The sequence below is a fragment of the Trachurus trachurus genome, assembly GCF_905171665.1.
Source record: "Trachurus trachurus genome assembly, chromosome: 16".
In the NCBI taxonomy this organism is placed as follows: Eukaryota; Metazoa; Chordata; class Actinopteri; order Carangiformes; family Carangidae; genus Trachurus; species Trachurus trachurus.
Window position 1 is genome coordinate 28,589,510 of NC_139902.1, and position 17,049 is coordinate 28,606,558.

A 17,049-nucleotide genomic window follows, 5' to 3' on the forward strand; every position below is an offset into this window, starting at 1 on the left:
GCTGCAGGTTTGTCGGGTTCGTCTGCAGGTGAGTTAGTGTGAAATGATTCAGATGTGTAAATACGGTTAGCATTAGCTTAGCTTTAGCTGCTAGCCGCTAGGCGAGAGCGTGCGAGTGTGAGTGCGACACCTACTGGCCAGGAGGAATTAAACTTGTAGCTAACCCCTTTAAGGTCTAATAAACATTTGAGGATTTCCATCAAGAAATGAGTGAGATTATTGGGAATGGGACGTACAGATGGAAAACATGAGGATAACAACGCATAAAAATGGTCATAACACGATTTTAAAGAAGCTGTTTGTATGTTTTGCTATTGCTATACAGCATCTGTTAGCAGTTACGCTGATTGAAGGTTAAGTAAAGGGTGTGTGACTGAAACATTGAGGGTTGATTGACACTTAATGGTAATCTCACAACCTAGAGCTGCTGCTAACAACACAACATTGGCCTCAGTGTGTGTTTTATAACTGTACATTGACTCTTTAGCCGCCATCCTTCAACACTGTCTGGCTCGGCGGTGTTGTTAAACTCACCCAGGACGGCCACTCGCCTCCCACTGTGTCCACTCATCATCGAACCACAACCCAGAACAGGAATCAAGGAAAACAGACGTGACCACAAACACAAAGTGAATCCATCAGTACTGTCAGCAGTGAGATTCTGCCCGTCCTGTGTCGGTCCCATGGAAAAATCTTTCTTTCTTTTTTCTTTATATATATAAACGCAGGTCTGTTTGAGAAGTGGAACGAGTTACCATTTGGCTCCGAGCTCCTGATCCCGTTCCACCTCAGAAATCAGAACAGAATAAGAGGGACGACCCGCTCAGAGAAGCGAGTGGAACCCAAACAGAACCTGGTTGGGGCTGACTGTCATGTACCCAAGGTAACGTCATGACCAAACAGCACATCCCACAGTTTTCTGGGGGGGTAGTGGTGGGGTTGCAGCGCTGCAAGCCACCAGGCAGGGGAGCCTCTCTACAGTGTAGACCAGTGTGTTCATCCTGTCTAATCCCACAGCCTCCTGGCCCTCAACCACATCTTCTCAACCGGTCAACCCTCCGTCTGTCCTGCTGGCTACCGGATCAACGGCTGAACACATCAACCATCAACCTGCACCTGAGACTTGTTGGTTATAAACATGTAAAAAAAAAAGAAAAGAAAAAAAAGTTGTTTTTCTTGGTGCGAAGTAAAAGTCAAACCAGTGCATCATATTTTAATCTCCAATAAAAAGTTTTAAAGGTCAAATAAATAAAAAAATATCTGTGAAAAGACGTTAGTAAAAGCTAATTTGGAGATATTAGTGAGCATGCATTAGAAATAAGTCACAGCATGCAGCCAGCCAACCAGAGATAAGTTATCAGCTACTTAATCCTAAAAGAGACTTGGAGGCTTGGACTCAAGGGTCACCTTACCCAAAATATATGTTTTCTCATTTACCTCCAGTGGTGCCTACTGATGCAGACAGCTCGGTGGGATTTCACCCTCTAACGACTCACTGTCTCTGGAAACAGATTATACTGTTTGTTGTTATTGTCGTTGTGTAATTACACCTCTACTAAATATGTGTGTGTTTCTTTCTTTTGTTTAAGTTTGAAAAATGTAAAAAATATTAAAAACAATGTGATACTAAATCACATTTTCATGGTGCCATCATGTGACATGATAAGGCAGAACTATTAAATTGTATAATGTAATACAGATATACTGTTGAAAGCTCTGATATGTATTTCTAACAATCCATTTATTGATTTATTTTCATGGATGAATGGATGTTTCATTTTTCTATGTTAAATTCAAGGTCCTCAAATTGCACCATGTGAAATTACCTTCTGAGAATTTGATAAAAAAGATTTAAAAAAATCAAAGTATATGAATTTGAATAGATAGAAGTAAAATATGCCAGTGCAATACATTCTTTTGGTTTTTTCTACCTTCAAGTGTTCATTTAAGGTTGTGAGCACCAGATATCAGCCTCCTCTCACCTGCATTTTATTAAGTAGATATAACACAGGAACCATCTGCACAGGTAGACACCATGAGAGGTAATGGAGAATTGAAACTTCTCATAATTCAGGTGAACCGACCCTTTAATAAAGCAGCTCGACTGCAGCAGTGAAGGCTCCGATCCACCGTTCAGATGCAAGACAGAGACATTCAGTAGAATTCATGCTTTTCCAGGCCCTGAAACCATCTCTACTGTACCTGCTGCGCTGTCAGCTGCTAATTTATTATATAAAATGCAACATATCTCATATTTCTACAGGCAATGTGGATGATAGAAGCCATTCCAAGTTCGTTTATCTTATTTATTTTATTCTCCGTCTAAAGATGCCAACTAGTTGAGAAGATATGGCGTTGGTTCGGCAGAGGGGAAATAAATAAAACCAAACAGGCAGGATTTAAAAAAAAAAAAAAGCTGCTCATTCATCCGTCTGACTCTTCTCTTCTGTGTGGGTGGGTGGGAGGGTGGGATGCACTTACCTGGTCCAAACGGCTGTGAATAGGTGGGGAAAGGGGAAAAGTAGGAGGGAAAGGGAAAGGGAAAGGGGGAGGAGTTAGAGTAGAGGGGGTGAGGAGGAGAACATGCAGGAAGGAAGGAAGGAAGGAAGGAAGCACCGTCCTCATTCACAGATCACATTCACATCACTCAGAAAAAAAATCCCCCTCCTGGTCCATCCTGCTGGACGTCACCAGTGAAGCATCTAGCTACATGCACAGAGGCCCCCATGCATGGTCATGGTCACAGAGCAGAGACTGACCCCAGCAAAGAGTGGGACTGGTACTTTAGAAAAAGGTGGCAGGCAGAGGCGTCTACCTTGCTGCATGAGAGCTCCAACTCCGAACCAGAAACTATTTAGCAGGGTGAAATTGTTTTCCACTACATCCGAGTCGGGGTTGCAGGGGTGGGGGTTATACCACTCGTAGGGACTAAACCTGTGACGATCAACAGAGGACACACAGGCACACACACACACATACGCACACACAGGCACGCACACACACATACACACATACATATATATATGTAATTGTACTGTAAGGAGGCAACAAGACACAAAGAGTGCAAAATAAGAGAGACCGAGAGCGGTCGTCCTACCTGGGGAGACAAGGAGAAGAGAAAAACACAGTTTAATTAGTCATTTCCACAACACACACAATAATGATCGCGCATTAAACTGAATGTTAAGCCGTCGACTGAATTATAGGAAATTAAGAGTTTATTACATAAGATGTTGATTTATACAGTCACATTAAAAAGGCGCGGAAAAAACGGCGACTCGTCTCAATGTCTCTTGTGTGTGAATTTTTGATTGGAATAATATACAATACACGGAAGAGGGAAGGGGTGAGGGGGAGGGGGGGCTCAAATTAACACCACTCATTTTCCAAAAGAGGCTTCTCGTGTGGGCGGGCTCATATCAAAGGCAATTCCCTCAGTAATTTAATCGATGGGGGTCTGAAAATAACTTCATTGTCAGATGAGGAAAGAACTAATAATCCTCATAATCTTGGAGAAGCATTAATATTCAGCAGATCAAATGGTTCATTCCCGTCGAGCCCACGCACGCACGCCGGCCGCCGCACCGCACCGCAGCGCTGCTCCTCCTCCTCCACCACACTCGGCGCACTCCTCCAGCAGGGAGATCTTTTTCATTTAACTCATGTTAGAAGTGACATTACATTAGTGAAGGTTGATTGGGCTACAATTAAGCATCCTGACCTGATTTGGCGTGGTGTTGGAGTTGGAGTTGGAGTTGGAAGGGGGGGTGGGGGGAGTCGGGGGGAGGCGGGGGGTCTCCACTCGAGACATCACGGTTTGACTAATCAGATTGTAATGCAGTGATAATAATGTAGAGTGGATGTGTGGCTGCTGCTGGCAGTCAGGACTGATCACCTGGAGGGTGGAGGGACGGTATTATACTGTACGGTGACCCTGAGAGCTCAGCACAGTGCACTTTAAGAAAACATACAGTAATTACAAAAAAAACAGCTTTGAGATACAAAACACAAAAATATAAAAGGGTGAAACACAACAGAGGTGTTTCAAGGGGACACAAAAAAGCGACGGACCAGGCTTGAGCTCAATGTTATGGAAAAGATTAGTTGGCAGCCCGTTGTACAGATTGACTGTATCTATTTGTGTTTTGTATATTATGTTATTGTTTATTCAAACTATAGCCTTCATTTATTCTAAGCCTTATTTTTTAACTGTGGAAATCTTTGTAAAAAAAAAAATTGTAGTCAGTTTTTAAACTTATATGTAAAATTCAGCATTTTTTCAGTGGGTCTTCTTGGCACCACTGTTAGCACAAATTAATAAATCAAATCAAAAATTTAACAAGCAATATTGTATATACATTTCTTCTTAAACGATCTTTGTACAAAACAGTTTATATTTCCATTCATATTTTTCTACACAACTGTATAGAAGGTCTTTTTTTATATTCTAATCTTTACCTTTTCTTGTTTTTTGACTTATCTGCTCCTGTAAAGCAAATCAAATACAAAAATTAACAATCAATATTGTATATACATTTCTTCTTAAATGATCTTGAAATGATGAAAAAAACTGTTTATATTTCCATTTATATTTTTGTACATAACTGTATATTTTAATCTTTACCTTTTCATGTTTGTTGACTTATCTGCTGCTGTAACAAGCAGATTTCCCATAAGTGGAATCAATGAAAGTCTTATCTTATCTCTGTGCTGTGGGCTTTGCCTTTATGTCCCCTGGAAACACTTTTTTTTGTGTATTTGCGTCACGTTTGTGTGTTTGTTGTTGTCATGTGTTGCACATTTTCTGAAGCTGTTCCTGTTTTGCACGTGTTTTCTTAAGTTGCAGCGTGTCGATCCCCTCCGGGCCACCGTACGACACCCATAAAGCTGGTGTAGCTACACCTGATTTGATGCATTGGTGTCGGGGTGAGAACAGCAGTAGCCACTTCCATACAGTAATATATGAGCCTATATGAAGACGTATGGCTGTATGGATAAGATGACAGCATCATAACTGCTCCCTGTCATTGACTAATGGGCTTTGCTTATAATGTGGTTAGCAGCGCCGTTCCTTTTCACCCCTACAACACTCGGGAGGATATTGAGTGGTGTAGCTCAAGGACCTTTCAATGTCCCCTGATTTCTGCTTTGAGAGAATCCTTGGCCTTAAATCAATCCGTGTGCTCGCTCACTCAATTTGTCCCACATTTGCTTGCTTGTCAATTTGTAATGCCAAATTGAGTTCAGCTGAACTGCAACCTTGCGGTGGCACGTGGTAGCTATGTGACTCACGCAGAGGTCTCTGAATATGTTTCCTCCAATCAAGTCGCGAATAGACAATTACCGGTCGCCGTGAACGTGGATGAGTGACGTTGATGTTGTCATGACACCAAACCCTGCTGGGTGCTGGTGCTGGGAGTGGCTGGACGGTCTATATATATATATATTGCTGCCAAACGCTAAAGCAGCGGCGTTTACAGGAGGCGACACAGCTTAACCTGTCTCTCACTGTAGCGCCGCTCGGCCCCTCTTCTCTGTCGTTCTGATCCAATTACACTGCCCTTAACATTATCTCAGGTCATCTGCGCTCCGCTGAGAGAAACTTTGAGCAAGGTCAGTGCAGAGATAAGCACGGACAAAAAAAAAGAAAAAAAGAAAAAGAAGAGAAAAAAAGCGAGGATTTCAGCAGCAGTGCAGAAACAATGTGAGGTGTTTATCTTTCAACAAGGGCAGTGTCATCCTGCAGAAAACTCCAGCGATCAGACGCTTGATAAGACCAATGTCAGGGGAGATGAATCAACACAGCTGCTCCGTCACAGGACGACCGACTCTGTGTGTCAACATGTCAACTCAAGATCCACTTCACTTTACTTCTGCTAATCGTTTATGAAGCAGATTTTAGATTTTACTTTTATGCATCTAATGTTTTATTACACTTGGTTTACTATTTTTAGTGGGGTTTCCATTCAAACGTATTGCAAACACTGTGACTTTTCCACCTCCTACCAGCGTGAAAACTTTTTTTTGCAATTTTTCTGGACCTTTTTGAATTCTCTGTGTTTCCATACAGGTGTTGTATCTATGTACTATTATTGGCTGGGTTTCTATTAAAAAAACATTGCAAGAAAATGCTAATTATGTGTGCGGTGTCTTGTATCTGAATAGTTCACCGAAATCAGCTGTAAGTGGCACAACATTTTTTAGTCAGGCTTCACTTAACGGAAGCAGAATTAGACAATCTGTGAATATTCTAATTCATCCAGGTCATCATTATCTCTTGGCAACCAATTGAATCGAAGGCAACTGGACGGGGGTCTGCAACACCACATATCTTAAAAGAAACATATTATGGAAATATCGCTTTTTGAAGGATCTTTAACATATATTTGGGTGTTTGTCTTGCCTTCTAACCCCCAAAATGTGAGAATTGACCAAAAAAAATCAGTAATTTTCAGGTTCCCTAGGTTGAAATCCATGTGGTTTTATGAGCTTTTTCCTCAGTTGTCTTCCAGTGATGTAACTAGGATGCGAATTTGCATAACCCCACCCCTACCTGTGAGTACTGGTAGAAGGGGCGGGGCAAGCAGTGGTTCATTTGCATTTAAAGGGACAGGCACTGAAACCAGCCGTTCTGAACAGGGCTGTTTTGGGAGGATGAAAAGAGCTGTGATGTTTGATCCTTGGGGTATTTTTACCGAAACATGTCACAGACATGTCTGTAAGACACCTGGGAACTATTTTAATTTGTGGAAAGGGGGCAGAATATGTCTCCTTTAACAGGGGAAGGGGTCTGCGACACCACCTAGCTCCCATTTATAATGTTGCCCATTCATCGATACCCAGGAGAGTAAACAACTCAACCTCGCATGACTCTTAATGTAAGAGACTCCAACAACAATGGTCAAGTGAAACTATACCTATCATAAAGTACTTTGGTGAACACCCTCACAGAGGTTAAAGGAATAGTTCACCAAAAAATGAAATTAATTCAATCACTGACCTCTTTAAACCCTCTTCTTAAAACAGACTTTCATCATCAAGCTGATTTTACTTTTTTTCAGATTTAGTGATGTTGATTGATCGTCCTCTTGCTTTGGGGCCAAGTGTCTGTAATTGTATTTCTGATTAACTTGTTTGCTGCCACTTTACAACATGACCACCCTCATAAAGATGTATTAATGGTTTATAATTAGGCTGTCAGTTCAGCTGTTAACGCTGAATAAATCATAAATAAACAATGACAAACTAATCTGAATACAATTGATGCCGGTTCACTATTTGGCAAGATCAAGTTCACCACTGGTTCAAGCTTACTGATCATTCATCTCACTAATGAGCTGATAGATATGAAAACACACCACCATTTAATAATGAGTTTGGAAAAGATAAAATCGATATGGGCTGTTTCTATATGTGTTTATGTCCTTTTAATTTGTGTTTTGTTTTATGTTTTAATTCTTTTCTTCCTGTGTATCTGACAGGAGGAACTCGTCTCGTCTCTGTTTGACTTTGGGTTTCAGCTCAGGAAGTCGCTGGTGTCACTCTGCAGACCTGGAAGTAGCTGGAATAAGATAAACGGAGGTGGTGCAGAATGAGAACTGGCCTGGATGATCAAGCTCATTTACAAACATGAAACACACCGGTGTGTGGGTGTGTGTGGCTCAGTGTGTGAGCTCAGCAATAATGAAAAGTGCGGCCTAAATAATAATGTGTTGTACGTTGGTTTGACAGCGGCGTAATGCTTTAAGATGTAGCCAATAAACACACAGGTGTGTGTTTGTGAGTGTGTTCCCATCGCTATGTTTTTTTTACCATCAGACAACACACAGTCGTGGTTCTTCATCTCTGTAATTAAACAGTTTGAGCTTATTTTTGGAGGCATTTATTGTCACAGTTTGCCCTTCAGTTGTTTCTTCTTTAGTCTAAACTCTTGTCTTTGCTTGAGAGACAGTTGAGAGTCGGGATTTGAGATTTGAAGGAAAACTGAGTGTGTGTGTGTTTGCACAGATCCAGAACATCCTGCTGAGAGAGCTGCGTTGATTTTAGGGGAGAAGAACGTGGAGCTGTGCTTTTAATATGAGCACATATACGTACTGCAATGTGATGTGAAGGAAGAAAGACAAAGAAATATTCAAATGAAGCGAGACAAGAGAGAGTCAGATGTAGATCAGGAGTTGTAACTGTTTCACTTGTCTTAAAGGGATAGTTCAACATTTTGGCAAATTGGCCCAATGCCATAATCCCTATAGTCATAGCAGTAGGTTCGTTACCTTTAATTGTCAGTGCAAGCTATTTTTAGAACGGCGGAGCAGAGTGGCGAGCTGCTCAGAGCTACGCTACGGAGGCTAATGGGATTTCTTGGTTTCCCTCATCAAACTCATCAAATACACAATCCAACAACTCCAAAACGCTCTGGTGGACAAGTTGTGACCTGCACATTCACCACGCTATGAGATAATAACAGAACGTTACCAGACAGAGTTGTTTTAGAGGTAAATGCAGAGACTGCTTGATGAAGAACTGTCCCGACGGGAACGTGCATCAGCAGTTTTGTATGAGCCTCCGTAGCGTAGCTCTGAGCAGCTCACGGCTCTGCTCCGCCGTTCTAAAAAAAGCTTGCACCGACAATTAGTAGTAACAAACCTACTGCTATGACTATAGGGATTATGGCAATGGGTCAGTTTGCCAAAATGTTGAACTATCCCTTTAAAGGAAATTGGCTTTAATGTGGGTGACGGAGGGAACTGGATTCAAAAAGGTGGTGATGCACTATGAGGGTGTTATCGCCGTTATGGCCATTAGAAGGAAGATAAAAACAACATGAGCCTGTAACATTAACGGTGGCAGTGCAGCTCAGTAATCATGTGGTTTCAGGGAATCGACCTGCGACGTCACTGCTGCTCTAACTCTTGTGTTGGCTCTGTGGCTCTGTCACTCATGCAGCCAGTCACACGCTGCCAACACAAACACAAGCATACATAGATAAAATGTGTAATGTATACACACATACACACACACATATGTATATATACATACACACACGCACACACAATACTGTAGGCTATATATAGATATAAATATATAAATGCACAGTGGAATTAAAACCTCGTCGTGTTAGAGCTTGTCTGTCAAATTAACGAGTTAAGACAGTCGGGTCTCACAGACTTTCGTGAAACGAGTGTTGGTTTCTTCACGTTCAAACAGAAAGTGAGAGAATACGCTCCTCCACTATGAAAGGATTAAGCGGATGACAGACGAAGGCTTTTAATCAAGGATGTAGACTTGCTCTCAAAGTGGCGAGGGACTCACGAACCCTGTCAACCTCCAAAAACAAACGGGACTTTTTAATGCTGTCAGTCAAACTCTTGATTAACATAAAATCTAAAAAGGAAATGCCTGATTTATAACAGAAACGAGAGAAAAACAACACGTATTTTAAGATTTCTAACATGTTTCTTTCTCTTCGGTGGATCTACTTGACCTCAGACCTTTTGATTTCACATTAAAAAACCAGCTCCAACACTGAGACATCACACTGATCCTCTCTCACCTCCTCTGTGTGATATTTGTACAGAATTATCTGATGGCTTCAGTCCAAACACTGCTAATAAGTTCATGTGAATATTAATGAGGACAATTCTGCTCTGTCCCTTTCTAATATTGGTGAGGACACGTCCAGGCTGTCCACATGCAAACCTATACACACTGTGCTCTCTATGAATCTGGATGTAATCTAGATGAAGAGATGATGATTATGATTATTATTATATATATTATAGCAACTATTGTTCTATACTTTAGTTTCAGTAACAGACCCTGGTGTAAGAATAAAGACTGGATCATCAGGTCCTTTTGTTTTCAGAGGAAAAAACCTCTGTGGATAATTCAGCTCCAATAAAAACATGAATCTGTTTTATTCAGTGTTTCTACTGGATTTAATCGTGGGCTCTGTTTGTTTCTGACATTTCTGTGATTTGTTAAAGGTTAAAAAAAACTGTGAAACTTGTGAAAGGAACTCGGAAAATCTAATAAAAAACTTCACATTTTGTGAGTTAGTTTTGCAGATGTGTTGATGGAGATATTATATTTTAGGTATTTTATCGATCGCAGGCTGGGAAGTTATTATTTTCTGTTTTTGACTGAGCAGAGAACCATGTTTTTTTTTTTTCTTTCTGTTTTTCTTTTTTAATAAAAACTAAAGTTGTCACTTTGTCCTGATCCCTGGGTGACCTCACTCATGTATCTGTAGTTATGTTTAGTCATGTCGTCGTGGAGAGGCCGGGAACTCACTGGATGTGTAGCATGAGTGTGGCAGCTGCACAACGTGGTCAGTGAGTTATTGCTGCACGTGTCGTAGCTGCACGATCTACAGATTCAGCCTGACACCTTCCACTGCAGCTGACACGGAAACAAAACATGTAATATTATAATATACAAATATATTTTTAACCCTAGTAGCAGCTGTGTGCGGAGACTAACGTGTTCTGCCATAGAAATAAATCAGAAATGAATGAATAATGAACTCGGTAACCTTTCAACACCGTGTACAGAGACAGAGCTGCTACCCATGATGCTCTGCAGCAGCTCAGTGACGTCTGGCTCCACGTTCACGCCACACATCCAGTTAAATCCAGCGTTTGAACTAAAATTCACCTCTAATGATCAGTTCAAAACGAATAAAACCAAAACTATCTGCGTGGCTAAGTAAGACGTTCTAGCGACATAATCCTTTAACAGTGTGAGGCGCTTTCTGTCTGCTCCACGTCTCATTTCAGGAAAGTCTGTGAGAGCGTTAAACGTGCTACACTCCAGAGGAAAAACATGCAACTGTAGCCCAGCATGCATCTGTGTGTACAGGAGAAGAGAGAGAATAGAGTGAGGAGGGGGTGTAAGGGGTGTGAGGGGGGGTGTAGGGGGGTGTGGGGTTTAATACACTTACCCAAACAACTTACATATTGAGATATTAAATACATAAAGGTGCATATTCTGAGCCAACTTAGATGACAGTTGCTGCTTTTTATTCTCTTGTGTGATCATATCGCCAGTAACATCGGGGGGGGGAGGGGAGGGGGAGGGGGGAGGGAGAAGAACGAGTGTGTGTCGACGACAAAACTGTCAGGTCACGGCCGCAACTGAGCCGACGTCTCCTAAAAGTTTTAGAGTCGACACAAACCTTTCTTTCTCTTTTTCGCTTCACCGTGCTTCAAACAGCCGCCGAACAACGATTTTGGGCAAAGGTGAAATGAACGTACTGGATTTCCGCTTGATGAACGTTATTGTGAATGCGTTTCATTCTGGCGTTTGTGAACGGCGCTCTCTCAAAGTATGAGTTCGTTCAGGAGTGTGCCAGATTTCTATAGAGCCTTCCAGGCAAAAATCCAGATAAAACACACTGTAAACAGGCCTTAATATGTAGTGGAAAAACCACCCAATCTGGCAACACCTATCAGCTGTTTGGCTGTCTGTGTGGAGGAACACCGACCCAGTTGGTTAGTAAAAGATAAACGGGGGTTAGAGAGAGAAGTCCAAGTAATTTGACATATTTGAGAATTTTATAATAGTAACGCAATAGTTACTTTTCCTGGTAATTACTTTCATCATGTTGTAACTCAGTTACTTTTTGGGGAAAGTAAAGTAGTAACTATAATTAGGAGGTTAAAACTGCTAACATTATAAGTGTCTGTGGTTTGATATGGGCTGAGGCCATCATTCTGAAAAATAATAGGTTGTAGCAACATATTGAAAAAGAAAAGAAAAGAAATATGAACTAGTTCAGTTTTGAATTATGAACTATGTTGAACTAGTTCATCTAGAAAGTGAACTTTCCCAACACTGTCGGTGGGTTAACGTAGCTCTGAGCTGCTTCTATCCATTAAATATAAATAATTACACACATGTATATATATACACTGTGTACTGTAGTATGCAGGAGTGTTTGGTTGGAAGTAGAAGTGAGAAGTTACAGTAGGAGTTCCTGCAGGTCAACAAATAACCCTCCACTGCATCCACCTAAAGCAGCTCTTATATACTGTGAGACTTTTCTTGTAAACAATCTAAGATTAATTATAAAAGATTAAAGGACAGTTTCTATGGCTGTAAATAAACCGTGCGTCTTCAGAGATTTCCACAACAGTCAGTCATGTTTGGAGCGATGTGTTTAGCTCTCTCTCCTTTGTTGAGTGGAGTTCCTTTGAGCGAGTAGCGATGTCATTTGAACTCGGGTGGCACCGATTAACTGCAGTCGGAGACCTGAAATTGCAGGTCGTAGCCCCACTTATATGAGAGAAGTCTGATGCGGTCGGTCCTCCTCCGGTTGAGAAAGCAAACCGAAGCAAACTACAACTACAGAAAGTAAAGTTTCAGGGTCGGCGCTAAGCAGAGATCTCTCCACCGGAGGAGGCGAGTGAGGAGAGAAACGCTACGGACGGTCGTCTGTGAAGTGAAGGTGACGGCGTCCACGTGTTTCCTGGTGTTTCATCTGGTGTCAGTGTGTGTGCATGTGTGTGTGTGTGTGTGTGTGTGTGTGTGTGTGTGAAGCCGAGTCAGCAGAATCCCAGTGATCGACCACGGCGTGTTTGAGACAAGGTGAAGGGAACCAGAGAAGAGAAAAGACAGCATGAACTCGGAGACACTGGGGGAGGAGGAGGGGGACACTGTGGGGGTGGAGGGGGGAAGGTTGGAAGGGGGGCGGGCAGCAGCCGTTCACATTGAGCTCAACATATCCCACACACACACACATACACACACACACACACACACACACACATATGAGTGCACAACTTTTCTGCTCGCACACACACACACACACATGCGCACAACCCTGAACCGGCTGACGGGTCCTGCAGCCTCTCTGTCTCTACGCCTCGGTGTGTTAGGTATTTATCTTTTACTTATTATTATTATTATTATTACCAAACTGAAGCAGGAAGCAGGCCGCCGGGGGTAACCATAGCAACCGAGCCGCCCAGCGCCCCAATCAGAAACAAAGAAAGAAAATAAAGGAATTAATTCTTTATCAATATCTGATCTGAGGGAAACAGGCGGTGTGATAAAATCCGGTGTGATCCTTTCAACGGTTCAACAGCTACTAAACTAAAGACCACTGATTAGTGTCAGCACTGTCACTTGAGTGGCGAGCAGCTTCCTCTGTGTTGCTCGGGATGCAAGAAAGAACCAGTAAAAATAGTTTAAAGAGTTTAAAGCCTGTTGTTTAGTCGGGGTGGGTGGGTGGGTGGGTGGGTGAGGGGCCCGTGTGTCTGACCGTGTGTGAAGCTGTGATCGCTGGGAGTGACATGTTACCTGGCTATGACAAACAGCACACAACTGACACCCAAGTAAGCCAGCAGAATATACATCCAGATATCGGGCGAGAGGGGGTTGAGGAAGGAGAAGACCCCAGGGTTGGTCCCGTTGGGCTTGCGGTACAGTATACTTATACCCAGCGTCATGAAGGGCTTGGAGAAGTCGATAACCTTCTCGCGCACGTATGTGATGGCGAGGGGAGCCACTGCCAGGTCAGCTCTCTGTCAACATGAAAGAAAGAAAAAAGAAAAAGGAAAGAGGAGAAAGAGGGATAAGGGCCATAAGTCAGGAGAACAGGAAGCGTTTAGAGGCAATCAAATTAAGAAAACAGGATCTTTACACACTACAGAGTCTGTCCCGGGGCACTTAAGTAAAAATTTAAAGCCCTCTTTCTCTCTGAGCCCATCAAGCATACTCTCAATACTCAACCCCCCCCCCCTCCCCCGCGCCCCTGTTTTAAATCAAAGCATCCATTTATTTTCTTCAGCTGCTCTCTCCATTTGTTAAGCCGCTGTGAGCTGTAGGCGCTCGCTTTACAGGGCCGAGTGATGGAGACCCACACGTCCTGCTCATACCTTCACCCATCCGTCTTCTCTCTATGATGCAGCTCAGACTAGGTCACAATGTTCTTTATTAAATGTTTTATATTTTGATTGTAAAACACTAAAAGTGATGCTTTGACATTCACAGGAGCAGAAACAACTGAAATATTGACAGCAGTAAAAAGTTGGTTGGTTGGAGTCCAGGACACTCTCTCTTATAAACTTTTAGTAAAATCAGAAATAACCTGAGCAGCTTTTATCTCCAGAAGGCGACCTAAACAGCTTTTTATCATGGTTTTATCTCATAAAGATGCTGATTCATGCTCTTATTTCAAGATTATTGCAGTTATCTTTTTTTTTTTTTTTTCACTGCTCCTCCAATGACTCCAGTTTATTCATCGCGGAGCTGCTGGACTTTGAACTTTAATAAGGAGAGAGGAGAGATTCACCCTGGTGTTAGCTTCACTTCACTGGCTTCACTTTTACAACATGGTTTAAGGTCCTTTTACTTGTATTTAAAGGGGCTTAATGGTTCGGGAGCAGCTCACACTGCAGATTCTCTGTCTTTATATGAATCTTCACGTACACAGGATTTTAAATACTTGCAAGAAAGTTGACAATGCAAAACTATGGAACAACCTGCCAGTGGCGGTGAGAGACGCTCAGTGAACACTAATGATTTAACCTGGCTTTTGATTAATTCTCCCATATTTTATTATTCATCATGTTTTCTGTTTTTATTTTAGTATTTCATCATCTAACATCTTTCTGGTAAAATTGGACCCATGAGACTTTATTGACAATTAATGAAGTAATCAGTCATTTGAAGCTGAGACCTGCTTTTCTTTTTTGCTGGTTACTTCTTAGTCGTGTTTTGGATAAAAGCCATGAAACGGCAGAAGTCAGAACAGCTACATCATTTTTATGTAGTGTGGTGGTTGTGTTTCAGGCTGCAGTGTAAGAAGTGGAGCTATTATTGTTATTGATTTTCTCTCACATTTACATAAATATGAAATACACTTAGATACGCCGAGGCAGCGGCTCAGCTGAGGTCGGATTCACCGACTCAACCACTGCTAACCACTGACTTCTTCCTCTCCCTCTGAACCGTAGTAACATGGTAATCAGTGACACGTGCACCGACCAGTAGCACCGAATCACAAAAAGCAAGAAAATACGACTCATATTTTCAGGTTCAAAAGGAAGAGAGATAGTTTTAGAGAAAGAAGTCAGATTTCTCTCTTTGTTGGTTGACTTTGTTGATTAAAGAGGAACTATGCAAGATTTTTACCTTAATTAAACAGCTTCAGATGGTTAAACAACTTATTAGCTACAAGGAGAATGGAGGCTCTCTGCCTTCCACCTAGCTTCTCTTGGCTGACAAACCAACCTTGTAAGATCAGAGCCTCCGACCCGGTGTCCCAGCTCTCGTCTCTGCAGCACTGCGACACAAATGTAACGTGCCCCGTAACCCATAATCTCCTGGTTATGACCGATAAGACTACACAAATATATACGTAACGCATGCATGATATATAACGTTATCCACTGCTCCACGGATTACTGTCTTGTCAGATTTGTTAAAAAAAAAAAAAAGGCACATGGCCGAGAGGAGGGTTAGCAAAACAGTGGAAAAGAGACTGGACTTGCATAGTTCCCCTTTAAAGTCCCCCTAAAGAGGAATTTAAAAATTTGTAAAAATGCTCTGCTATGACTATTTTTTGATTAAACTTGTTTTCCCAGAAAAAACTTGGTTAAAAAAACTCTCGAAGAGGCTAAAAACACGTCTACTATTACTCCCTCATTGAAAAATCCAGGTTATATGAATATCCATGAGTATGCAAATGCATCAAGACTTGTGCCCGCCCACCGCCTCCGGGTTGCTCGGTAATGGCGGTGTGCGTCAGCGGGGGCAGGGGAGATGGAGGAGCGATTTTAAAACATAAAGCTCGCACTTAGATTCAAACCCTGGTCTCCCACCTTCAAGGCTGCGATAACGCCTCTCGGCCACGTCATCCACTGATACTGTTATTGAAAATCTGCTGAAATGTTTTGTAGCAGAACCCAAACACCACATTGACATGTTGATCATTTCAATTCAATTTTTGGTTTAGGGAGTCTTTAACATAACCTTTTTTATATCAATATGATTGCAACTGCAGTGTTAGTACGTGGGCATCCTTGTTATGATGCGATAGATAATACCAGATAATACCTGGAGCTCCAAACCAGGTCAGGAAACAGTGGAGAAACAGAATCCCTCAGCTTCTCTAACACAACCCTACAAAGTGTGGATAGATGTGTTTACTCCACTTTGAGCATTAGACAGACCAAAGATCATTTTATTAAACTCCTCTGACAGGATGTTTCCAATTTGTTCAGCACTATTCAGCATTTCCTCCTCAACTGAACTTCTTCTGTGAGTCCACACTCCCCAGTCTCCCGAGGCCCTGTCTGCTGCAATAACCATCTGTCTAAGTCAAGCCTGTCTAAGCAATAAGTGGGACAAACCCATGCTGAACATCATCTCACAGGGGATTGGGCCCTTCACCCATGAAAAGACTGTCACGACAGCCAATCACTGCGGCCACAGAAGACATGTCTGGAAGAGTTAAGGGAGACTTGACCCTTCGTGGGTGCTGCCTCTAATGGGGTCAGATATTGACTATTGGGCGTGCAGCGGCCGCTATTTTTCCTGCCCATGCAGTTTATCCTAACCGGGACTTTGTCGGGTGTAATGATCTACACTGTGAGCAGATTGTGTGCGTGCTTGTGTGTGTGTGTGTGTTTTAATAAGCTCTGTAGGGGAATCAAGTCATGACAGAATCTATGCTCCGCTTGCATCGCTGTACTCCCTCTCAGGGCCGGTTGTTACTGCCGACTCTTCTTTTTATCTCATGTTCTTCACCTCCTCCTTCCATCACATTTCTTTTCCACTTACAGACAAACATGTGGATGTGCGATAGATGCTGAGAAGGTGATTTACATGATTTAAACAGGTCATGAAGTAAGTTAGTGTCTTGAAAGTGAGTTTTAGTGGTCTGTTATTGGTTCAGTGCAGGATGTGTTGAGGTGGAGTGAGTGAACGCCCTTTTATTTGCTTTTCATCTTTTGTTACAAAACATGTTTGGATGGGATGTGACACTGTTGAGACTATACATATGTTTACTTTTTTGTCTCAACTGTTGGTTTCACTGCCACTTGA

At 42.2% G+C, this 17,049-nt stretch overlaps 1 protein-coding gene across 2 annotated transcripts in view; it reads right to left on the bottom strand.

The window, feature by feature from the left end:
- grik2 (glutamate receptor, ionotropic, kainate 2) overlaps positions 1-17,049 on the bottom strand; it is a gene marked incomplete at both ends in the record, with an annotated part of 312,879 nt that overhangs the window by 57,677 nt on the left and 238,153 nt on the right. For both annotated transcript variants that reach the window (XM_083989928.1, XM_083989929.1), the window contains 2 exons: positions 2,816-2,934; positions 13,300-13,523. In XM_083989928.1, coding sequence (XP_083846054.1) covers positions 2,816-2,934; positions 13,300-13,523 — 343 coding nt within the window. The remainder of the gene's footprint in view (positions 1-2,815; positions 2,935-13,299; positions 13,524-17,049) is intronic.